At 41.9% G+C, this 25,113-nt stretch overlaps 1 protein-coding gene across 6 annotated transcripts in view; it reads left to right on the plus strand.

Annotated features, from left to right (window-relative positions):
• The first annotated feature begins 7,957 nt into the window (after positions 1-7,957).
• The window catches only part of EGFLAM (EGF like, fibronectin type III and laminin G domains), a 76,935-nt gene continuing 59,779 nt past the window's right edge, over positions 7,958-25,113 (plus strand). Inside the window, exons 1-2 of one of the 6 annotated variants that reach the window (XM_074532829.1) lie at positions 7,958-8,405; positions 24,011-24,123. In XM_074532829.1, the coding sequence (XP_074388930.1) occupies positions 8,297-8,405; positions 24,011-24,123 (222 nt within the window). In that variant the 5' untranslated portion in view covers positions 7,958-8,296. The remainder of the gene's footprint in view (positions 8,406-24,010; positions 24,124-25,113) is intronic. The other 5 variants (XM_074532827.1, XM_074532828.1, XM_014268290.3 and 2 more) reach the window with 5 other exon arrangements.

Here is a 25,113-nt window from a genome sequence, read left to right on the forward strand (position 1 = left end):
AAAGAATCTCCCAGATCCCTTATGTTAACAGTCTGGGCAGTGCTGTGCTAGTGACTGCCACCAAGCAGTGGCCCAAGGTAGCCACAGTTGAACATGTCCCTCTAGAATTTTATGGAACCTACATATTACCCTATGCAGGTAAGCAAAAGGAAATTGTTGTCTTGCTTCAAACATCTTTCAGCCTAAAAATAAGAGTCATGATTTTAGGATGAGTACCTCAGTAACCCACTGTTTTCATATTTGCACAAGCAGGAGGCTTTTATAATGACAAGAAGGATGTAAGAGCACATTGAGTTAAGCTTGTGAAATAAATAAAATATCTTGTGAAATAAATAACACATCATACTTTTTTAAATCTTCTTAGTAAAAAAAAAGAAAAAGTTAAAAGGTTTCACAACTTATTCACCTTCTAATCCTACCCCAGTGCTGTTGGTGCCTTTAATGGTTTATTGGCTGGACCTTGCTGCCAGCTATTTTTATATAAACATTACTACTCTGCTAGGGCAAATACTAAAAACTGCTTTTAAGTATATCTTCAAAAATTATGATTTTTAAAAACTCCTTAGAGGCTTATAAAGCTGCAAGACACTGGAGTTAATCTCTATGGTATTTTCTCTGTGTTTCAAGACAGTGAATAATGTGTGACAAGAGAAGTTTTCAGTGATCTTTGGAAAGAGACAGAGGAAGAAGATCTTAGATGAATCAATGATCAAAATTATCTGGACACCTCTTATTTTTTATATTCATGTAAACTTGGATACCATGTGATGCCTACAAGAGGGTTTTTAATGTCACGTTCAAGAGGTAATCTAGTACATGATGTTATATCTATGGAAATATGTTGGAACACTCAAGACCATGGCTTCTATAAGGTACATGACATTCATTCAGCAGTTTTCTCCTTGACTTGGAAAGAAAAATTCATCTTATTAAAACTTTTGCTTTTTCCTCCAGTGCCTATGCCCACAGAGTCTGTGGAGCCTCCCTCTCTGGAGATATCCCATTTTTTTGATGCATTCCTGTGCCGTGTGCTCTGGGATGGCCTTGCTTGGGCAGGGGGTTGGACCAGATGACCCACAGTGGCCCTTCCTACCTGACCCATCCTGTGATTCTGAAATTCTGATCACAAACGTGGGAAAAATATCCTGGCAAATTATATCCTAAGCAGGAGTTATACATCAGTTTGTGAAGTTAACAGATGAGAGGGTGGGGAAATGGTACATATAAACAGAAACAATGAAAAGCAATCTTTGAAGTCACTTTTTTTGAGATCAGCAGGAGGACTGAAATGGGAAAACAAATAGGAAGATGGTGCCCTGAGCTCCTCAAAGCATTGTGGAGCATTCATTTTTCATTATATCGTTATCATAAACAGAAAAGACAAAAAAACCATCATTTTTCCAACACCTCCCACACTTACAAATAATAAATATTTAATATTTGATGCATGTAAACTTTATGAGTGTCTAAAGCAATATCAAGTTTGTAAAAGACCACATTTCTTCCTTCTGCTGCTTTTCATTGCATTTACCATTAGTCCAAAGAACTGACTTGACAAGAGGAGAGCTTGCTCTGCTAAATCACCAGGAATAAACTGGAATTATTGACTTATTTGAGATGAAAGGATGAGAGAGATGTATAAAAATATGCTCATATTCTTAAGTGAATTTTTTTTGTATTTTGGTTCTTGCGCTTCTGCTATTTCTTTATGAGTTGAATAAAGGACACTGTAAAGAGTGTCTGAGTTCAAAACAATGCTTTCCCCACCTTACCAAAACACAGCCAAGGAAGAGGAAAGGAGAAGGAAAACAAGGTTATTAAACCAGGAACCTACAAATCCACAAACAATTCTGACAGAAAGAATAACTAAATATCTTTCTAAATAATAACAAGTGTCAGGTTTGGCTCTCACAAGCTACCACATGTTGCTGGGCCCCATTTCCATGGGGCTCCTTTGCTTAAGAATCTTCCAATCTTGTAGTTAAATTTATTTAGATTGAACAATTTTTGGAGCTTACTTTGGACATATGTAGCACACTGAAACCCTAATCTATGACTGAGGAGCTGTCAAATTCGTTGCTACAAGAGTCAGAAAAAGTAATATTTACCAAAAGAAACTAGAGGATTACATTTTTGCATTTGAACACATAGACTACGACATCCATTTTGGAGTGCTGGCACAAATGAGTGATTGTGCACACTCCTAATCATATTTATTTTAAATTTTAAACCAAGTAACAAAAGCAGCCCACAAACAGAAGACCTATAGTTTATAGCATGTAATCCTATTGTTTTAGCAGTGCAATGCATACCAGTTCTTCATTATAAATTATTATAAATTATAAATATAGATGATCTAATTATAAATATACTGCAAAGTGTGACTAATAAAAAATGTATAGTGTGTTAGGGAAGAACACTTGATAACATGATAAGTACTAATATGACATAAAATAAAAAGTGAAAATTAGTGAGGGCAAAAGAGTGAGACAACAATGAGGAATGCAATGTTTTGTACTGGCCAGATGTACAGCCACTGCAGGGCTGTGACCACTATTTTTCTCATCATCCTCCCATTCCCCACTTTTGTTCTCAGTATTTACTTGTGGCATGCTTGGAAGTCTGGGCCACAACGAGACATTTCTATGTAATGTCCTGGTCTCTGTGTGTAGAGCTACAGGTCCTGGCTGTGGTTTGTGAGTCCTGATGGAGTACAAGGAACAAAGTAACCTGTGAAATGTATTTAGTAAAACCACCCTGAAATGTCATAGGAAGCAAAGAGATGGAGGGACCAAAAAGTAGCCCAGAATACAGCAGGGGGCAGGGAGGTTGGGAGAAAGAGCTGACAGCACATGAATGAAGGTTGTAAAGACTCTCTTCTCTGTAGCACAGTCATTGCTTGCAGATGCTCATGTGTGCTTCTGGCAATGCTACAGCCAGTCCATATGAGAGACAAGGGAGGGCAGAAAGAATCTGAGCCCTTGGTGAGGCTGATGGTTTGAAGTTCATCAGTCTGGGTAATAAATATATGTAAAATATTTATTTATGTGACAAGAGAAGGCTGATGATGTTTGGTCTTGTTTTTTCAGCATTTAGTACCTGTCCATGTGTAGTATGTCTCTGATGCACAGTTGTTTCTATAGTGAGATATGAGCAAATAGCAGGCAGGGATTGTTTTGGGTTCCTTCCCTTAAATGAATTAAATCAGGACTTCATAGACTGTCTTAAGGAAAACATAAAAGAAAGAAAGAGCCTTGAAGGCTCAGTTGAGATCCAGATCCAAAATAAGTTGATGGTGTCAGAAGCTAAGAACCTATTGAATGAACTCATCCCTTCACTGTTTCAATGTAGTTTAAATTCACATAGACCTTTATGTGTATCCTAATAATATGCTAAGGAAGAAGCCCTACCAGCTCTGCAGGAAAACTAGTTTCCATGACCCTTGAGTTTGTTGGGCAGCCTGAACTTCCTAACGTGTTCAGATGTACATTGGCTGAAAGAAGCTCTACTCAAGACACTTTTTAGTTAAGCCAGGAAAAACCAGTTTATGCAGAAGAGTTATAGCTTTAAGTGAGATATTGTCATATGCACTCTATGTACATCTATGGCATTTTGAAAGTTAGGCAATTATTTATTATAAAGATTAGCAACAAATATATTAATTTATTAAGCATCACTGGTTTCTAATTTAATAATAAGATACAAATTACCATTGGTTTGCTTGTTATTGCTATAAAACAAAATGTGACTTGCTAAATTAAAGTTTGCTGGTTTTAAGTGATATGATATTTTTGAGGTTTAATTTTGAAAATTAGTAAGTAATAGTCCTTCCACTTTCCTTAAATATATGAGGTTACCAAAGTCAATAAAAAGATATTTTCTTCTATATAATTCTATTTAACACATATACAGATTGGTAAACCTCCTAATCAGTATCTCATTGGAATAAATACCAGGATGGTAAAATAGATAGAGTGACCTTGGCATACTAAAAGGACCTTAATAGGTCAAAAGTTTACACTCTTCCTTTGAGAAGAACCTATGGCAAACTCCTGACAAAAGTCTATAGTGAATCATGAACAAATTGACACAATGCTACATATTTGGAATTTGTCTTTTAAAAAATGCTGATTATTAAGAAAAAAAAATAGGGAGAACAACAGAATTTTTAAAGCTTTAATTAATGAGAAAATAATCAATTCTTCATAATTATGAAAATGTCCAGATTCCAAATGTCTTAATCTGCCCCCTATACTCTTATCATAAAAAAGATTTATAAAGGTATAAAATATCCCATTTCAACATGAGATGCCCCCATTTGTACACTTCTATCTCAAAAGACTTTTTCACTGGTTTTCTTTTAATCCTGTTCTGGACTAAATGTATCCACATGTTCAACAACTCTGGAAAATGTTATAAATTTACACTTCAAGTGAAGACAAGCTCCAAGGCAAAGACAAGGCTCTTCTACCCCCATGAATCACAGTGGAAAAGCCTGCTAACCTCACTGGCCAGATTCTTCTGCTCCCCAGCCTCTCATCTGCTGACTTAACTGCCCACAAACAAAGGTTTCCTTGCTTCTACCAAATAGTTTTGGGGTAAACATCCTGTTTTAGTTCCTTTCACAGTTATTTATTGTAAAATCAGGTGTTGAAAATAAGAGGGTATCAATTTTTAACTATGAATGAATAATGGTCTAGATACCTACCAAACACACTTTGTTCCTTAGAGAGTTCTGATGTGCCAACTTTTAAACTTAGCCAAAAAATGAAGTCCTGCTACACTGGACCTCCAAAACCTGAAAGGGAGTTTATGGCCATGCTTGAATATTTGGTGCTTTGCATTTATATCTATTTTACCTTTGCAAGGAAAAGGGGTGGCTCTAGATTCCAGCACTTGGAAATCACATGTTGATATAACAGGCTAATGGAACTGCAAGCTGAATCAGGTTGATGAGTTGATCCTTCTGGATGTGGAGCTTTTAAAAGGTGTCTGAGTACATAGAAGTAGGAGACACACTCTCTCCTGCCTTCCAAGGACATAATTCCTTGCACCCCTACTGCTCTATGCACATGCACTGCCTCTTAAGGTAAAGAGGTGAGAGGAAAATTGTCTGTGTTGTATCCCTTTGCTTCACTGAGTAAGAAACTATGTGGACTGGAGTCTGATTCCTTCCCAGAGCTACAGAGCAAGAGAAAGAATGGAATACTCAACCTGAACACAGGGCTAGTATATCCAAATTCACGTGCTGGCTTAGTCAGCATCTTCCGTGGTGGCGGAGATACTGATGGAAAATTGCCCCCACCACCACTAGACTCCTGGGTTTATGGGCTTTTGAAAGATTGTGTCTCAGACCTTATCAACAATAATTTACATCCACTGGAGAACCAGGCACCTGAAGGATATTTTACATATTCTCTGGAACAAAGCAAAAATCTCATCACTGGTATAGAGGTGGCTCTGAGGCTGAATCAAATGGCAGACCACTGATTAAAGTCCAATCCAGACGGAACAAGTTTCAGGTAAGGACAAGGAGAGGCAAATGGAAGAATATGCTGACAAGAGTTAACAATGGCAACTGTGCTTTTCTGGTACAACACACTCCTCCATGATAAAGGTAATTTTTTGTCTGTAAGATGATGCAGTATCTCACAAGATGGTCTGAGACAGGCACAAAACTCAGCAACAGTCGAACCTCCCAAAACTCAGCACTGTCAAAAGTTCATGTAACTCTTCACTCATCTTGCCATCTCTCAGATCAGTGAACAGCAATGCATATGTTTATCCTTTAAACAGAATTCTAAGCTTTAATTCTATATACTGTAGCAAAATGCTTTCCCCTCTGATAGAGGTTGCATTAACAAATGTGTGCCAAGTTTTATTAATTTTAATCAGTATGCTACTGGAAGACAACAGGGACTATGCCAATGAGGAGAGTGTAAAAATCTTACCAGTGAGAAAGCTACTGGGAATTGTGTTGTTATTTAGAGGGAATTTACCAGGCTTGTGGTGGATTACCTTTGTTGGTCGGATTTTCAGGAAGAGCACTTCTCCATACATCCAGAACTGAATATCCTGCTCCATCGCAGCAGAAGGCAAGTTGCCAACTTGCATGGCTGCAGAGATAATCTCCTAAAACTGTAATTAAAATTACAAAATGTGTCTGAATCTTATAACTGCCTGAAACTCAGTAGTATCAACTTTGGTGTTCCAATCATTTTGGTCTCAATATGTCCAACTACAACTTAATCACAGAATACTTTGGGTAGATGGGCATATGTGAGAAGACAAACGACAGTGGTTATGAGTACCGCCAGAAAAGAAAGTCAGAGGAAGGCAATGGTGGAGTGAAGGAAGGGAGGAAGGCGATCAAGCAAGAAGAAAAGCAGAAATTGTAATGAATTTGATGACAGCACACTGTACAAACCACAATTACTTGGAGTGTATATAAAGGACAGGCTTTGCCACCCTTGGCTGTGATCTGCTTGTCATTTTTGCCAAGGAGTGAGCAGTCCATGTGCCTTTTGGGCAAATATGGAGTCCAGAGTTCATTCTCTGCCCTGTGAACTGCAGTTTCTTAGCACACCACAGTTACTGACCCTGCCAGGAATTCCTGCCATGACTCCTGCAGCTCTCCCACATGTACTGCAATTCCTCTGTCTCTGCAAAGGCAGGCTGATAAGAGTGTGAGACAGACACACCACTGGCATCCCAATCATGCTAACAAAACTACTCCTCATCTTTAATTCCTGTAGCCTCGAGCACATTCTCCTGGCAGTGATCACTCTGAAGCCTGGATGATGCCCCTTCTAAGGGGACCAGGTTTCTGTCTCCTCTCCTTTCCTGAGGCAGGCAAGGGCTGTCCTCTCCACTGTCTCCTGTAAAAGTTCTGATTACTGCCTCCAGCAACTTCACGAGGTACTTGCAGTATTTTTACAGGATCCCTTCCTCTGATCTTCTGTCCAAAAGGACTTCATCACCATTTCCTTGTCTCCTCTCATACCCTAAAGAGGTACAGATTTCCTTATTTTCCTGTATCAGCATTGCTCCCACAGAGAGACAGTTTTTCTTCTGATCTCTTCCTGGTTTTTCTCCACATGTCATAAAATTACAGCATGGAACTCATTGAACAGAGTATCAGTTTTACAGATTCACAAAGAGACTGTGTAAACATACATAATTTATATGGACATCAAACCCACTGAAAGTTATCAAAGCAAACAGCAAAATAAACAAATGAAGCAAATTTCCAAACCAAAGCCCACACAAACCCTCAAGACCTAACAACTCTGGTGTTTCAGGGTTTATGCTGATCTCTAACTAACCAAGCTTAGGATGAGACCTGGAGCAGAGGACAGATAATCTCATGTCTGCTAATACAAAGTTTCTGCCTTCCTTCTCTCTTTTAAATTTCAAAGACTGGATACTCAACCAAATGGACTTAGTCCTTCATCCCACCAATGTTTCATTGCTCTGAAGAGATGCCTCGGATTTCTTGTTTATCTCAGTTTTTTTTTCTCGTATGGTCAAACTCCGGCACTTCCCCCTGCCCTCCCCATCTCCTCTAATCTCCACGGGGGTTTCTATATTAGACTGAGTGGCTGGATAGGTCTCAGCCTCCATCTGGGGGGGGAGGATTAAACTTAATTTATCCTCTTAATTCAGCAACAATTTCCTCACCAAAGCCTCTTCCTAGCTTCGCCTTCGCCCCAGCAGCTGGCTAGCATTTCAGCGCCGTACCTTCGGGGGAAAGAAAGAGGAAGAAACCCGCGTCAAATGCCGATGCTCCCTGGGGCGAGCAGCCCCGGGGCTGGGGTCCCGTTGGGCGGAACGGGCCGGGGGGCAGGAACGAGCAGGAGTCCCCGCTGAGGCAGGGGTGACACGCTGTACCCAGGGGTGACACAGGGCCCCAGGTACCCAGGGGTGACACAGGGCCCCGCTGTACCCAGGGGTGGCTCCTGAGGGCAGGGCCTTGCCGCCGAGCGGCCCCGCCGGCACGGGGTCTCCCGGCAGGGGACGCCGCGACCCCTCCGGCGGGGCTGGGGCGGGCGGCGCCCCGGGGGGAGGCGCCGAGCCGTGCCCCGCTCCGAGCGGCCGTAATCCCATCAAAGGGCCGGAGCCAGCCTCCTCCCCCCTTCCCTCCGTCCCTCCCCGCCCTGCCCGGCGTTCGTCCCAGCCCCGCTGTCCGCTGCTCGCCGCCCCGGCTCCGCTCCGCTCCCGGCAGGGCGCCGGCGCCCCTCGCCCGCGGCCAGCGGCTCAAGCTCCGCGCTCGCTCGGGCGGGGGGACTCGGCGCACATGGAGGTGCCGGGCGGCTGTCACGGCCGCTGCCTCGCCGTGCTGCTGCTCCTGGCTTCGTGCATCGGCTGTGCGGCCACGCCGCGCAGGAACATCCCCCGCCGGCAAGGTAGGACGGGCGGCGGCGGCAGACGAGCGGTGCCCGCCCCGCGACCCGCTCGCACCGGCGGAGTTCCCTTGGGCACTGGCGCTGCGCCGGCTCGGCACAGGCGGCCCCGGGGCCCGGGTGGGCAGCGGGCAGCGCCGCAGGTCGGGCCGGTCAGGGAGCTCGTCTGGGAGCCCGGCGGGGCGTCCGCCGCTCCTCGCCCTTCGCTGCGAGCCCCTGCCGCCCTCGCAGGGGGACCAGAGGATGCCCAGGCAATGGCAGGGACGCGCCAAGTTGCCGGGTCTGTGTGTGACCCGTCGGATCGGTGTGTAACCCGCCGGGTCGGTGTGGGACCCGTTTCCTCCGAAATCTTGGCGCCCAGTGCCGGTGGGTGCGCTCGATTTACAAACCAGGACCAGGCTGCAGCTACTGCGGAAAATTGGCGGAAATTTTATTCGGTTTTCGCTGGATGCCGTTACCTGCGGTGCGGCGTGAGCAGAGTTAGAAGCCAGGTGAACCCCTAAGCAGTCAGAGGTGACCTGTCGGGGAGGCTGTTCCGTGGCTGTGACATTGGTATGTGTGTCAGCGAATGCCCTAAGACACGGAGTAGTACATGTGAAAGAAAAATGACCAGAGAAGCAATGATTTTGTCCCAGAAATGCAGCTGTCGTGTACCAAGCATGATGTGGTTGTGTGCCTCCGGGTCCTGCTCCTGGCTGAGCGTTGCCCGTGTCCTGCGGGAGTTCCCGCGGCTGTCGAGGGGAGGTTTGTGCGCTGATCAAGGCGTCCTGCACAGTCCTTAGAGGTTGAAAGTTAAAAGCCCGAGTCTGCTAAAACCCTTTTACAGTCTGTAGCGTATGAAACAGTAAGGTAAAATGTAAACAATAAGATGAGACAGTGCATGGTGAAGTTTGACATTCTGTATACTTTACGAATTGCAGTGCTAAGAGAAGATTACAATGCCTGGGACTGTCTCAAGCATTGTGACTGTCCTGGAGTCTCTGACCAACACTGGCTCTTATCACTAAGTTCACTGACATCAGTTCAGCTGAAAATACAAAAAGTTTAGTAAGTTCTGCCTCATCTCACAAAATGTTTGTAGCTTTAGATCTTTTCTGTATCTATCCCACAGTATTGAAAGATTTTTATTGCTGGTTTTTAGAATCACTATTGTGCCTTTTCTTGCTCACATATGAGAAGAAAACAAGTGCCTTTACAGTTGGAAACTTAATACTTAAATGCAGCCTGAGCTTAAAACCCTTACTGGACAGATGGCTAATTTTACTGGTCTGACCTTGTCTCTTAGGGATCTAGTCCCATGATCCTTGGTTGTCATAATAGCCACCATTAAGTACTTGAGGAAATTAGGCAGACAGACGTTGTGAATGAAATGATTAGTAGTTTGCATTAAAAATACTGGATCTGTGGAGCTGGGGAGGCAAATATGTGAATATGTTAAGATATTCTTTCACTGTAACATACTATTACATGTGTTTCCCACTAGTCACAGGAGAATGGCAGACCTGGGGAAAATGTATTTCTATGCATTAAATTAAAATGGCTTAAAGCTTAGAAATTTAACTGTAGTGTTGTGAGGGAAATTAATATGTTTGTATTGTGTTTACCTTACTTTTGTTAGCACGCATTTTTATGTTAATTTTTTATAACATGCTTCAGATTCACCTACTGATTCAATCATTCCTTTCTTTCTTCTTTTGCTGTATAAAAAGTGATGAGTTTTATTGGGCAAAATTTTTTCAAAATCTGTGCAAACATTTGAAAATCCACTTGTAACAAGACTTGCTGAGGGAGAGCCCCCACAGAGATTGTGTGCTGTGTATATATATATATATATATATATATATATATATATGATTTAAATCCCGTCTATATTTTGTGAGGACTGTTGGAATTGAGGGCTCCCAAGCATGCCATGACCGGGTCCTTACTATGAAATATTGTCCTCAAAACACTCAGAACAGGTGTAGTTTCAAGCAGCTGGAACACCTCTGCCTTGTTTTGCAGCATATCATATGCTGGGTTGTTAAGAGTGGAAAAGAACTGAGTGGATAATTTACTCACACATACAAAATTACACATTCAGTGAGTAAAGAAGAGATAAGATAGTAAAAAGTTCTTTAGGATTTGTTTTTTTTTTAATTTTGCCCTTTTAATATGGATAGAAGTGAGACTTGTACAGGAATTTTAACTGAGGTGACAGGAAGAGGTTATATCAAGAGAGAAGTCATAAAACCAATTGATCTTCAATAACAGAAGCTGAATTTGAGGTCCTGTGGATCAAAAGAGAAAAGATAGTAAAATGGATCTCCATTTTTTCTCAGGTTTCAGTTCAGGGTTTAGTTTACAAAGACCAGTTCTGTAATCCCAAGAAAGCAACAAAGTGAGAAATCTGTTTGTGAAGTTAAAAATATACAGTAAAATGGCCACAAATGCACCTTCTTAAGTTAATCTTCAGGGAAAAAGGCTGTCCTACTCAAATACAAGAGATTCTGATGACTGCTAAAATCATTTGAACATTTATTTACAGTTACATAATACATTTTCTGGAGACAAGAAAACGGGATGATAGACTCTTTGGGAAGGGCTTAAAACAAATCCTTAGACACCGTGTGGTGAATAGTATAGCTGGGAACAGATTAGCCTGGGATTCTCTATATCTTGTACTCCCAGAAGCTGGCACTCATACTGCTGCTTTCACATTGTTGTCTTGCTTTTGCCTTATGCAAAGGCACAGGTTTTTGCCATCTCTGTTTCAAGTTTCAACTGGTTGAAGAATAGAGTCTGAAGCTAGCTCCCAATGTGTTCCTTTGCTACTAATATAAACACAGTATTTAATTTTAATGATTGTGTGATTTTAGAGAAATTTAGGGGAAAGAGCTGACCAGTCCTGTGGATGTTCATGCCATAAAGTTGTTGCACTGTATTGCATTGATGCTTCTTTAGTAACAGAGTGTAAAATTCCAACGCCCTGTAGAATAATAAAACGGGTAAGACAGTCTGCATGGAGAGCAAAAATAATCATATCTGATGCTTAGGAATGCTTCTCCTTTTATAAATATATTATGCTTGCCAGCTAATATAAATAAAGAATTTGGCTTGTATCTCTTTCCCAGATGTCCACAGCAGTAGATATCACCAGCTTTCTGTGTAAGTGCTGGAGGAATCAGACCAGTTAAAGCCTGAAGACTTTACAAGAGAGTAGCACTCAATACCAGAGTTTCAAAAGAGTACAGATCCTTGGTCAGGACTACAGTAAATGACTTTTTTTTCCAATGGATTTGGCACTGGGATACTTGAATTCTTTAGAAAATCTGAGTATAATAAGAGCTGCTACATAAATAACACTTCTGAAATTCTAGCTATATTTATGTATCAAAATAGGTCAAACTGCCTTGAAATCAGGTCTACAGATATGAAAAATGCAATAGGCTATGGGAAAGAACGTGCTTATTTGAGTTTTTAAATATTACAGTTTTTTGGAACAACAATAGGATAAATTCTTATTCACTGTCATTATTAACCCCACACGTAAAGCATGCAAGGGTAAGGTTGAATTGCTGCTGGATGTGAAGTGTCTGAGAAGAGGAATGACTTGGAAGCTGAGTGATTCCTAATGTGAGGGATGTAGAGCTGTCAGAGACTGTGCATACCTGTGAGCTAGAACTAATAAACAAGATGTGAATAATTTATTTGAGGGAAGATTAGTATCATCCTCTTACAGTTTCAAAAATGCCTGATTTATTCAACACCAATAAAATCAAGCACTTATTATGTATGTATTTGTTGTTTGTCACCTTCAGGTGTAAGTTGCATCACAACTATATGACATTTTGATTTTGATTGGAGTTCCTTTTGTGCCTCTGGGGTTCATGGGCTGGTAAATTCTGAAAACTGATCAATCACATCACCACCTCATGCAGATAGGAGCATTCTGAGAATACTTCCCAGGGCAGCAATATGAATATGGTGAATTAGTCCACTTGAGCATGTTACTCTGTGTGTCACTGTTACTCATTTTGGAGTATGTTTTCTGACTTTAGTTAGTCTCACTTGCAACAAAATGTCTTGTGCCCTTTCCATCATGTAATTGCAATGTTCCTCTGTACAAGGAAACTTTCAGTAAATGTTTTTCATTGACACCATTTTGCCAGTGTCAATGTCTGAAATGACTATTCAGACTTCCACCAGTGTTCAAAAGGGTAAAATAAACCAAGGCATTCTACACCTGATGCTGGGATTCACAGTGATGCTTTGGAGAGGAGGGGTTGTTTTGGAGTTAGGGCACTACAGTGAATTTCTGCCTTGAGGCTGTCACAGCCTGTCTTTGATGGCTTGCCAGTCCTTCACAGGCCAGATTTTTATGTTTAAAAATGGGATTGGAGTGTTTTTATGCTTTTATCCTTTTCCAGCCATGCCACTTTAGACAGTGAAAATACTCCTATAGGGTGCTCATCACAGCTGTACCCCAATTTTAGTCAATGCTTCCAGGGTTTAACTGAGTGATAATGTGTGGGTGATTTTCACGGTGTCTTCTGGTGTGTCTTGCAGAAAAAAGCCCCTCTTTTTCTCTCAGTGACACTGGACTAGGCAGGACACAGCACTGTGTACTGTTTGCAGCTCATTAGAAGTGAACACATCCAACAGTGATACTCACCTTGAACTTAATGGCAGGGATTCTGAGTGTCAGTCACCCAAAAGACATCCTGAGGGACAGAATAGTACCTTGTTTTCTTAAACTGGAAAATTTCAGTATTTGAGTTCTATTCAGTGCCCCTTAAAGCTCATTGATTAGCTGAGAGAATACTTGGAAGTTTGTAACTTCATGCCTAAATTGGCGCTCAAATTTTTGCGTGTTTCTGTTCTCTTTTAATATGTGTTTAAGCTCTTTTTAAAATTGGAAATAAAATTAATTCAAATAAGGTGACTATTATTGCTTCATGTCCTCAAAACAGGACTGATAGGACCCTTTCACAACTTTTCCATCACAAGGAAATAAAACTCTCAAATGCTTGTAGAAAGTTTTTCATATTGAAAAGCCATTAAAGGATATTAAAGATACCTGTAATCTAAGCAAACAGCCATGAATAGGTCTTTGCAGAATTTATTATTTCATTGTTGACTGTACAGTTGGGTGCCATATTTATCAGTGAATGTGTGATGGTGGCCTATGATTGCATAACAAAAGACTTCCTAAATCACAGGGACACAGGAGATTATGTTAGATGTATGATCTTGAATAAAATTTCTTAATTGTTTTCTGTGCAAACAAATGATCTATCTTAAAAAAAAAATCCACAAATCAAACAAATTCTTTGTTCTTCATGACTAATTCTAGCTGAAAGGAAATACTTTTGGGTAAGGCTAGGCAAGATTTTTTCTTTTATTTTTTACTTTTAGTGAACATGCTTTCACATGACAACCAGATTAGTTATTTCAGATGATGTGACCATCCAAACCACAGCAAAATATCAACATTACTTTTTCAGACTTCTCAGAGCCACTGAGCTGAGAACAAGCACACCAGAATTCATCTTTGAAAGTAACTGCTTCAGGAGGCCATAAGCCGCTGAAAATTGAAAGCTTAGGAGGAGAGCTTTCGCACAACCAGGTGCCTAACTCAAACCTAGATAATGATATGCTGTGTGATGATCCATAAAACTCTGCAGCTGAGAGGTGTATAGTGTGAAATACACCAAGTTCATGCCAGTTCCTCCGCTGAACACCGGGCAGCTACAGTCGGGAGTAAAGATTACTGTTGAGGAAAGTCCCTCAGGATATTGGCCTCTAATGAAAAAGGAATCCACACAATATTGATAAAGGGAGCCATTTGTTCATAAGGGATAGGACAGCAATGTGGTCGTGGGAGAAACCCTTTCTTCTCTTGGGCTGGATCACTGTAGGTGGATAGCCAAAGTACATTGGCTTTCTTTTCTTAAAAAGGTGTCTCACTCAAGCATTAGTTATCCTAGATAGTTTTTAAAGTAAGGAAATAGAAACTATATGCAGGTGCCAAGAGCTGAACATGGATTTCTGAGTGTATCCCCAAGTAGTGATAGGGTGTCTTCCCCCTTTTATATGTTAACCTTACAGCTAATAGACACATTTTATACAGCAGTGCAGATAGCAGTCGTGTCAAGAGCAGTACTTCTGAGATGTGGACACTGAGTGGGTCTGAGTTTCCCCACATCCTCAAAGGATAGACAATCCAGTGTTATTTGCACAGAAGGATCTCTGAAGCTGGAAGAATCCCAAAACAGATTACTCTTCAAACCTCTCTCAATTTTAAAGTAGGTTAAAATTGCTGGCATCTATGAAAACGATGGTATATATCAATATCTATGTACATTTGGAACTTGCAAAATTGTCTTTCTAAAATGATGGGAAATGAACATCCTGTGAATGTTGATCATACTACAGAAATCATTCTATCTTTCTGCTGTGCCAGAGGTATTGTTGCACATACAAAGTTTTAAATCAAGACTGGCTTTGTGTTTTTACACTCAAAAAATCTTTTGATAAAAAATCCTAAGGGCAAAAATTATACAGTATTTCACTCAAGTTTAATTGCTTTTATGCACTAAAAATTTCAGCTAGAGTATCATTTTAGGAAAAAAGAAGCCAAGCTGTGAACAAAACCCGTCAAACTGTACATGATGGAAAGTATGTGTCTAGGACCAAAATTTTTGTGGTTTAATTAGAGATTGCAGAAGCCAAAATCTGTTCCTTGGAACTGAAATGTGAGGTCTCTTTCATATTCTGCTTTCTAGACAATTTCAGGAGAAGGTAACATGTTTCCAAAAATAAGAAGGCATTTTATGGAGATGATTGTTTATGGAGATGTTGGCATTGCAGCTGATACTCCAGCCATGCATGGAGATTGGTGTCCTGCTGGCATTTTTAGTTCCCATTCCCATTTCATGGTGTTCTTGTTCCCATGTGAACCTGTGGTGTGCAGGTTGCTAATGTTCCCATCTTAACTGATCAGTCACAATGGCAGAACTTGGCAGTGAAGAACTGTTTCTCTGTCCATGTGTGTGCCAAAAGACTCCCTCAGGAGAGTGAGGTGAGGCCATTTACCCCTGCAAAGCCATAGGGGCACAGGATGGAAGAAGAAACCTGCAGAATATAATCAGTTCTTTCAGGGACCTCTGGACAAAGAACAAGACAGCACCTAAAAGGGCTTTAAAGGGGGAAAAAAGTGAGCTGTTTGGACCAGCTGATGCCAAATAAAGGGCATGGTTTGCATGAGGTAGTCCTGGTAGAGGTTTGGGACAAATGGTTGGACTCTACAGAGACAGTGGGCAAGGAATGCTTTGAGAGGATTAGGGAGCATTAGATACTGTGTGGACATCCTAGCTGTGCCTGGGTCATGTGCTATTTTCTGCCTATATATTTGTTCTTTATGCTGGGATATATTTCCATGTCTCATTGTCTCTTGAACCAAAGAGGGTTTTGTCCTTCCCTGTCGGTCTCTCAGCTCTCACATCCTGCTGCTTGTTACTGGTCCTTTGAAAGCACAGGCCGTGTCCCACGCTAAATCAGTGCAGGGATTCAGGTTTAAAAACCACAGTTATTTCAGTCACTTAGTACAGACAAAGAATTTCCTCTGGTTTTACTGATAGTGTTAGTGAATGGAGAGACTTGCTGACTGCAGAAGGTATTGAAATGATCCCATTTCTTATGGAGGAACTGAGCTGGGGAAGAATTTCCTGCTCCTTGAGAAGATGCCAGTTCTTCTTCTGAAGTAAAATACTTGTGGGAATCATACAAGTGTATGTACATGATGAGGAAGTAATGAAGATGGAACTAGGCTTTTCCAGTGGTGCCCTGTGGCAGGGCTGAAGGCAGTGGACACAAAGGGAAAGCAGGAAATTCTCTTTAACATGAGCAAATACTTTTTTTACTGTGAGGGTGACTGAGAATTTAGCCTCCAGAGGCCATGGAGTCTCTGTCCTTGGGGATATTCAAACCTCTCTTTGCAAAGTCTTGGGCAGCCTGGTGCAGCTGAGCCTGCTCTGAGCAGGGGTTTGGACTGGGTGATCTCCAAATGTGCCTTCCAGCCTCGGTCCCTCTGTGATTTTGCAGAGTGTCATGAGGATCTCCTGAAAATGTCTGTTTCACCTTGCAGGTTTAGCTTCCTCTGAGCTCTCCTGCACCCAGTCATGGACTGAAAACACCAACTGGGCCAACTACTCTGCTTTCTGCAGAGAAATTAGGATTTTCTGGCATTGTGATCAGTATCAAGTGTTTGGTGGGAGGTTACTGCACTTTGTGTTGTGTACCTCTATGAGGCCTGTGCCAGATTCTCAGGGATAATAAACCCACACACTGATTTTTGTGATACTTTCTGGGGCAGGACCAGATCATTTGTGTCCATGAATAATGAGCTTCAAAACAGTCACTCAGGACTTGGAAGGATTGTAGGAACCCAAATGCTGCATGTGTCACATCCTCCCCCTGCACATTTGTGGCCTGTCACATGGTCAGCTTTGTCCTCTTTACACTTTAATCTTTCTGCATGTGTGTATGTAATGCATGTGTAATTTTCTGATTGTAATTTTTTTCTATCTGACCACTATTCAGGAAGCTCCCCTTTAATTATTTTCTTGTATGAAGTAAGATGTTTCTTCAAGAACTGTTTTGTTCTGGATTTCAGTAAGAAAGAAATGTGTAGTAGATAAAGTGAACAATTAAGGTGCATCAAGGAGAACACTTTTCAACTCTCATGAACAATTTTGCCATGTGTTCCATTGAGTTAATAAGATTTGGACAGCAAACACCTGAAAAATAAGTGATGTTAATGGCATAATAAATTTTCAAGTTATTTGGCATTTTTAAAATTTCACTGGCCTTTTTACTTTTTGAACTGCTGTGGTTTGTGAAGCTCCTCCACAGTGCTTCCTAGCACCTTGGAGGCATAACCCATGAGACAAAAGAGGTGGGAGGAGATGCCAGGATATGCTGCTGGCATGCTGGTTCCTAAGCAGCCCACCCCACTGCTTACAAAATCTATTACAAAATCTGTCACACAGACAGGGTGATGTACTGTTGCTTTGAGAACTGCTGAAGCAGCTGATGGGAAGGCAGGCAGTGGCAGGGCAGGCAGTGTGCTGGCAGCTGGCAGGGCTGGCTGCAGCCTGCCAGTCACTGGACACATCCACAGGGACCAGGCAGGTTAGAGCCCAGACAGGATATCCCAGGCCAGGAAAAGTGTTGAGCTTTGCACTGGAGCAGCTTATAGGCTGGAGAAGGGAGAGGTGAGCCTCAGTGCCATCCCATCCCTTCTCCAAGAACAGGAAACTGGTTAACAATTTCCTCTGCCAGGCCAAGCTGCTGCAGAGATATCAGGAGCTGGGACAGCCATGCCCCAGCACTGGGGCTTCAATGGGAAAAGCACAAGCCTGGTTTTAGAGGAGTAACTGCTAGATTTGACTCAGACTTCCAGAAATGCACTGGAAATTATGCAAGTGGAGTGTCTTGGTAGGGATTTTTATAGGCACCTATACTCCATTTCTTCTGGAAGTGGAAAATGCTCCCATTAGGAAAGCATAACTTCCAGCAGGTTATCCCAGTGCAGGTACAAGGTATGAATGTATGCACTTGTGTGAATCAAACTGGCCTCTGAACGGTAATTATTAAAAACACAAGCTTGTAAGAGTTGCCTAGAGACTGCCTGATGTGCTCATTTTGACTAGGGCAAGACAGCTACAAACTTTGCTCAGAGATATGATGTCCCCTGCTTTTTATAACCTTCAGCACCAGGAGTTCTTCAAAAGCGTGTCCAGGGCACAACCATCCATAGCCAGAATTTTTTATATATAGCTCTCCAAAAGTGTTTTGTTTTTTTTAAAATGGTTACTAGTTTTCCTTTTCAGTTGTGGAAGTCCCTGTTGCACTGTGCAGAGCTCACCTCCTCTCTCCTTCCCTTTGCTGCAGCTGGAGCCTTCCTGGGAGCAGAGCCTTGCTCCAGGAATGAGTGTCAGGAGAGAACTTCCCCTCGCTGCCTTTCTGTTCAGTGATCTGCAGGGCCAAGGTACAGCAGGAAAAGCCAGGACAAAGCCACCAGTGACATTGTGCCTGTTTGCTCTTAATGGGATTCGTGGTGTTGCACTGTAGCTTAAGTTCTGAGCTTTGTATCCTTCATTCCCCTTTGCTGGGCTATAAAAATCCCAGTGACTGTCACCTCAGTTGTCCCTGGGGCAGATAACAGATGCTATATAAGCATCAGCAAAACATCACAAGAGTCCAAGCCTGTTATTTATTAAAATGTTGAGAGATTTTTTTTTTAAATTGTGGCTTCTTTTGCAGTATTTTTAAAGGATTAATGAAGGTCAGGTTAGTCTCTCCAAAGATTTGTGCCCTGTGGTTTGATTCCAAAACCATGGTACCTCTCTAGGGCCATGTTACCTGCCATCTCTGCTGCAGGATCTGATGCAGTGATAGGTGATTGATTCAGAGAAATGACTATCAAGATTTTCAGTGTGGGGATGTTGCTGCTCCGGGTGCAGAACCAGGACAGGCTGGCTGAGATTTTCCAGCTTTGAGTCCTTGTCCTTTGTAGTTGTTGTGGCTGCGACATTCTTGCTCTCTTACATACTGCAGCTGGGCAGTGGGAGCTGGAAAAGGCTTCAAAGAAATTTAAAAATGGCATATTTTTTTCATTTAGAATTTCCTGACCTTTTCAGTTTGTCACATTGTCTTCCTTCCACTGTGGTGTTTGCATGACTTTCAGTCTGTAAAATAAGGGAAGCAAAAGACCTTATCACTGTTTATTGTTTAATGAATAAGAATTTCACCAATATTTCAGTGAAAGAGTGAATGGGCTGTTCTACACTTTGTTTCACCTCTTGGAGTGGACAAGCTTTTTTCCTTTGAAAATAGCTATTACAATGATAAAATGCTATTTTAATAAAATTCATAGGGAGTTTTTCTTGTGAATTGGTGAACACAAATAATGTTTCAAACAGAAGAAATTCAGAGGAATTTCTGGAAAGTGTGTTTTTTTCAGAAAACTTCAATTTATAATTAATTTGAATTATTTTTCTTGAGCTTTTTTTACTCCTCTTTTCTTATATTGTGACATTTCAGTAGTGACAGCTGGCATTTCATCAACAAGTTTCCCTTGTTTCATGAAATGGGAGACCCATCAACCTGGAAAATAAGCAGCCCTTCAGTCAGTACCTCCTAGGCTGTTACCCATAGAAAAAAAGGGCAAAATTAAAAAAAAAAAAATCCTAAAGAACTTTTTACTATCTTATCTCTTCTTTACTCACTGAATGTGTAATTTTGTATGTGTGAGTAAATTATCCACTCAGTTCTTTTCCACTCTTAACAACCCAGCATATGATATGCTGCAAAACAAGGCAGAGGTGTTCCAGCTGCTTGAAACTACACCTGTTCTGAGTGTTTTGAGGACAATATTTCATAGTAAGGACCCGGTCATGGCATGCTTGGGAGCCCTCAATTCCAACAGTCCTCACAAAATATAGACGGGATTTAAATCATATATATATATATATATATATATACACAGCACACAATCTCTGTGGGGGCTCTCCCTCAGCAAGTCTTGTTACAAGTGGATTTTCAAATGTTTGCACAGATTTTGAAAAAATTTTGCCCAATAAAACTCATCACTTTTTATACAGCAAAAGAAGAAAGAAAGGAATGATTGAATCAGTAGGTGAATCTGAAGCATGTTATAAAAAATTAACATAAAAATGCGTGCTAACAAAAGTAAGGTAAACACAATACAAACATATTAATTAATTTCCTTCACAACACTACAGTTAAATTTCTAAGCTTTAAGCCATTTTAATTTAATGCATAGAAATACATTTTCCCCAGGTCTGCCATTCTCCTGTGACTAGTGGGAAACACATGTAATAGTATGTTACAGTGAAAGAATATCTTAACATATTCACATATTTGCCTCCCCAGCTCCACAGATCCAGTATTTTTAATGCAAACTACTAATCATTTCATTCAGTGAAACTTTACTGAAGTTTCATCCAAAGTGCTTCAAATGTGATGCTTATGAGCATTAGAAATGTATTTGGCTTGAAGCTGAAGTTTTTTCTCACAACTGTTCATCACTGTAGTAAGATTTTGGTTTCAGTCCATGACCAGAAGGAAGGAAGGAAGAGCTTCCTGTGTAAGCAGTTTTTTTTGGAGTAGCTGGAGGAAAGGATCGGGATGAGATGGCTGCTCCTGAGCCCTGCACGAGGCCAGCATGGCTGGCCTGGGAGCAGAGGGTGGATTCACTGGAAGTGTTTCTGCTGTGTACCCGAGGTAACTGCGCAAAATCGCAGGGGCAGACATGGAAGTGACATTTCTGCTGGTGGATTCAGTGACGGCACTGGTAGCATGGTAGCATGCTCAGGGGTTGAAGGGACCTTAAAGACCCTCTAATCCCAGTCCCCTTGCCATAGGGACACCTCCCACTAGACTGGGTTGCTCAAGGCCTTTTCCTACCTGACTGTGAGCATTGCCAAGGTTGGGGCATCCATGGCCTCTTTGTGCAGCCTGTGACAGTGCCTCACCACCCTCACAGCAAAGAATTTCAGCTCTTCATTGCAGTAAAGGATAACACCATTGATGGGCCCAGGCTGGGGACCATTCCCAGGAGGCACACCTTTAGCCTGTGGCCACCCTGATGGTAGCCCATGGGTGTTTAATATTTGGGCAGAGGCTGTTGTATGTGGCAGTGAGTGCCACAATAGAAGTGAGACTTGTATTGATGGCATGAGCTTTTTCACCATTTTTAATTTGAGTTGCTTTTGTGAAGCAGAAATTTAAATAATGTCATTATTTTGAAAGAGCAAAATTTACTCCACCTCAGGAAGACTTCTTATGTATTCTTCAGCCTACTTGAAGAGCTTCTTTGGTGACTTTTTTACTGGTTTAGTGTTTTTTGCATATTTTTAGAAGTATGGAACCAAAGACGTATAAACGGGAAGGAAAATAGCTGTAAGCAGAAGAGTAAACACAACATTGTCAGTTCAACATTGTTTATCTAATGAGGCTAAACTCTCACTAAGTTCTTGTGTTTGATATACTTTCACAATGTATAGTCATAATATATGCGTGAGAGTGCTCCCCCTTGATGGGCCAGAAAGGAGAACGACTGTGTTTGTACAAAACACATTTAATTTTATTGTTTATATAAATTGGCTCCTTGTTCTTTATGATCAGAGCAAACCTCCATGCCTTCTTAGGTATTCACTGACCCAGCTGCAGGGGGCACTGGCAGGGGGATCATCACTCAGGCAGATCTTCAGAACATATACAAGTAGTAGATATGTCTCACCCCCCTTGTCTGCAGATTCCCAATCTACAGGGTGCACAGGGGAGGAGGCTCTGTTGCGGTTTTGCACTGTGCCTGGTCCTACCAGATTAACAGAGGTTTCATGCTGAGTTTTGAGAAGATCAAATTCTGACCCCAATTGTGGGAGAAACTACAAATACCCCAAGAGTTTTACCCTTGAAAACTCTTTATTATTTTTAATAGTCTAAACATGACGTTTGACATAAAGATGTAAATGTTTAGACCAGCTTCAATATCTGTATTTAGTGTGTTTAATACATGATGCTCGGTAAAATCATGCAAAATACATTAAGCTCAGGTTTATCTCAAAATGGCTTGTCAGTAGAGCAGTGACATGTGCTGCACCAGTTTTGGTCAGCTGACAAACCTCTTTGATATGGTTGTTCAAAAGCCATGACATCTCCTGCAGCTCAGTGCCAAAAACAGTGCTTGTGTCAGATCCTGCCGTCACTTTGCCGTGGCTGAGAAGGGTAAGTTCAGTCCAGAAATGGACATTTTTTACTTTCTGCCAGGTTGTGTGAAATTCTGACAAGCAGAAGTTACTCTGAATCCCCAGATGCACATCACTGGGCTGTCAGGCCAGGAGTGGTGATGGCAGAGGACTCTGGGGCTGCCATGTTGCATGAGATACTCCTCTCTGCCTTGCCCTCTAGCCTCCCCAGGAAATAACTCTGTGCAGGGGTCACAGCTGCCACTGGCTTTCCTCTTGCCCTTGGCTGCTGCTGTGGGCATGAGGCAGCAGGTTCCCTGCAGTGTTGGTGCCATGTGCCTGCCTGTCACACGGCTCTGCCACAGGCAGGGCAGGATGCAGTGTGTGCTGAGCCTGGCCATCACCTGAGGCTGCTTGCAAAGACACTTCTCGGGCTGATGATGCTTATTCCTGGCTCCCAAGCAAGCATCAAGCCATATGCCTTTTGTGTTAGGGGAATTCCCTAACTTCTAGGGATAGCTAAACAGGGAGGATAAAAATATAGGCCTCTCTGGCTCCTTGCTCTTGTTTTCCCTGGCATAGTCCAGGGCTTTGTATTTACTCCACAGTGACAATTTATAGGCCTGTGTAACTGAGGTCATTGTTTGGCTCTCTGTGTCTCTTTCATCATCTGCAACCTGGAGATAGTAGTGTTTTCTAGGGCTGAGTGAATAATTCATTATGTGGCTCCTTATTAAACAGATGTTGGCTCTCTGTTTGCAGATAGTCTACAAATGGATTGCATTTTGTTCAAATTTATTTGTTGTTCCAAATTATTCACCAAATACTTTCAGTAAATAATGTTATTGGCCTATAGTGCATTCAGAATATGAATTTGAAACTTGCCTTACATGACTATTTGTCATTGCTGGTTAAAATTCATTATTTAAGCAACTATGCCTTCCAGCAAATTTGTCTCATAGAGCTTCCCCAGAAAGTAACACAAGGATGCTATGAATATGTTAAGAGTGAATGTTTAGGGGGTATTCTTTCTTCCTTATTACTAATGCAGCTGAAATGCTAATCCGTCTCATTGGGTGTTGTGAAGATTGGAAAGCTGTTTTCTGAATGTGAAATGCTTTTTAAGTGGACACTGATACACCAGCCCTGGTGTATCACTCCTTTAAGTAGCAGGTGGTGTGTGGTTCCAGCTACTGCTGAGTGCAGGGCAGAAGGTGAGCATAGGAGGTAGCACATGCTGTGTTCAGAGCCACCGGGCCAAGCAGGAATCCATGGGACTAAGTCTGTGCTAATGAAGAAAATGGGCAACGGCCCAGGGAATGTGGCATAGCTTGGCTCTCTTCCACACGGTTGGATTTTGCTTCCCCAAAGATGTCCATACTGACTTACACCTGTGGTGCATGAGAGGTGCTGTCTTCAGACCATTCCTGGGAGACCTTCCCAGTAGTCCCAATTTGTTCCACAGCTGTACTGCACAAGCAGTATGAATGTGTGAATGTCACTGTCTTTGGATCCTGGGTAGTATCCATCATGTCACGAACAAATCTAAAAGCCTATGAGTTGTTCAATGGCATGGCTTGAAGCACTGGGTGCTCCTAAGCTAAGCAACAGCTTTCTCACTAAGAAGAGATGTCCCCCTTTGCATCCCCTCTCCTGGTGTTCCACTGCTACCTTGGAAGTCAGAAGTGGAGAGGGAAAAGGAGCACACAAGTCAAATCTGAGTAGTGGTATGTGTCTGACAGTTTGGAGTGAGAGCATCACAGGCCTATTCTTGAAAGACATACCTGCCAGGCAGCAAAAGGAGAGGGGTTTTGTCCTATGGCTCCTCACACAACGCCGTTTTGTTTTTAGCAGATAGGCTGGGGCCTCCTCTGGATATTCTGCTGGATTCACTGAACTGCACGGCGTTCAGCGTGCAATGGAAGATGCCAAAGCAGCACGCGAGCACCGTCACAGGGTACACGGTAAGTGATGCACACTCTGAACCCAGCAGCACAGCCCTGCTCCTCATGAACTGCGCCACTGCCCAGAAAACAGCCAGGGGACAGTGGGCTTGAGCGGACTGAGCTGTAACCTTAAAAAACAAGCAGCTCATGTTCTCGAAACAAGCTGTGATGGGCATTTGAATTGGATGCCAAGGGCCTGCAGTGGATATAGATTGCTGTTTTGTTGTGGTTTTCCTTCAAGTGCTCTCTGATAAAACAGTAAAGTGGAGCAGAGCAGGTCGATATTGCACTGTGCAAGTGAGGGTCATGCAGATACTTTGACTTGTATTTCCAGCCTGAGGATTACTTTAGCAGGAATATGTTTTCAAACTAAGCCTCTAAAACTTCCCAGACTTGCAGCAGGTACAAGGGAAGGACTGTTTCATGGAATCTCTTCCTAGATAGGTACTGTGCTGCATAGAGTCCCTGGGAACCCACCTGTAGCCATAAATATCAAAAGGGCTTTTGTTTTATTCCCCCCTACCTCAGAATTCAGTTTCTGTTAAAGAAGCTGAATGATTTTCCTGTTGCACTCAGCAGATTTTTTGGTAAGTCTCTGACCCCCATCAAGCCTCTGCCATGTTACCTTCTGCCTATAGGACAAAAGAGAAGGGCTAGGCTAGGCTAAACTGTATTTTAGTGTGCAAGAAGAAAAACAATGAGCACTAACATGCCGTTCATTCATTTTTGTTAAGTATTGTTTTAACAGGTATTCCATGGCAATGAATCTCAATCCCAAAATAGAAGTGTGTCAGTGAGAAATTCGCGCCAAAGTGAGAGATGTTGACTAGAATGTGTTGCTTTCCCCCTCAACAACAAAAAAACCTGAATAGCAGTTTTTCTTACTAGTATTTTCTGTGGACAGATTTGAAATTTCCAGAAATAAAATGCCCAAAATTCAGCTTTATGTAAAAAGGTGGGAAGCAGAATACTACTGAGTACCTTACAATTAATGTACACTAAGATAAA

The sequence above is a fragment of the Zonotrichia albicollis genome, chromosome Z, assembly GCF_047830755.1.
Source record: "Zonotrichia albicollis isolate bZonAlb1 chromosome Z, bZonAlb1.hap1, whole genome shotgun sequence".
Classification (NCBI taxonomy): Eukaryota; Metazoa; Chordata; class Aves; order Passeriformes; family Passerellidae; genus Zonotrichia; species Zonotrichia albicollis.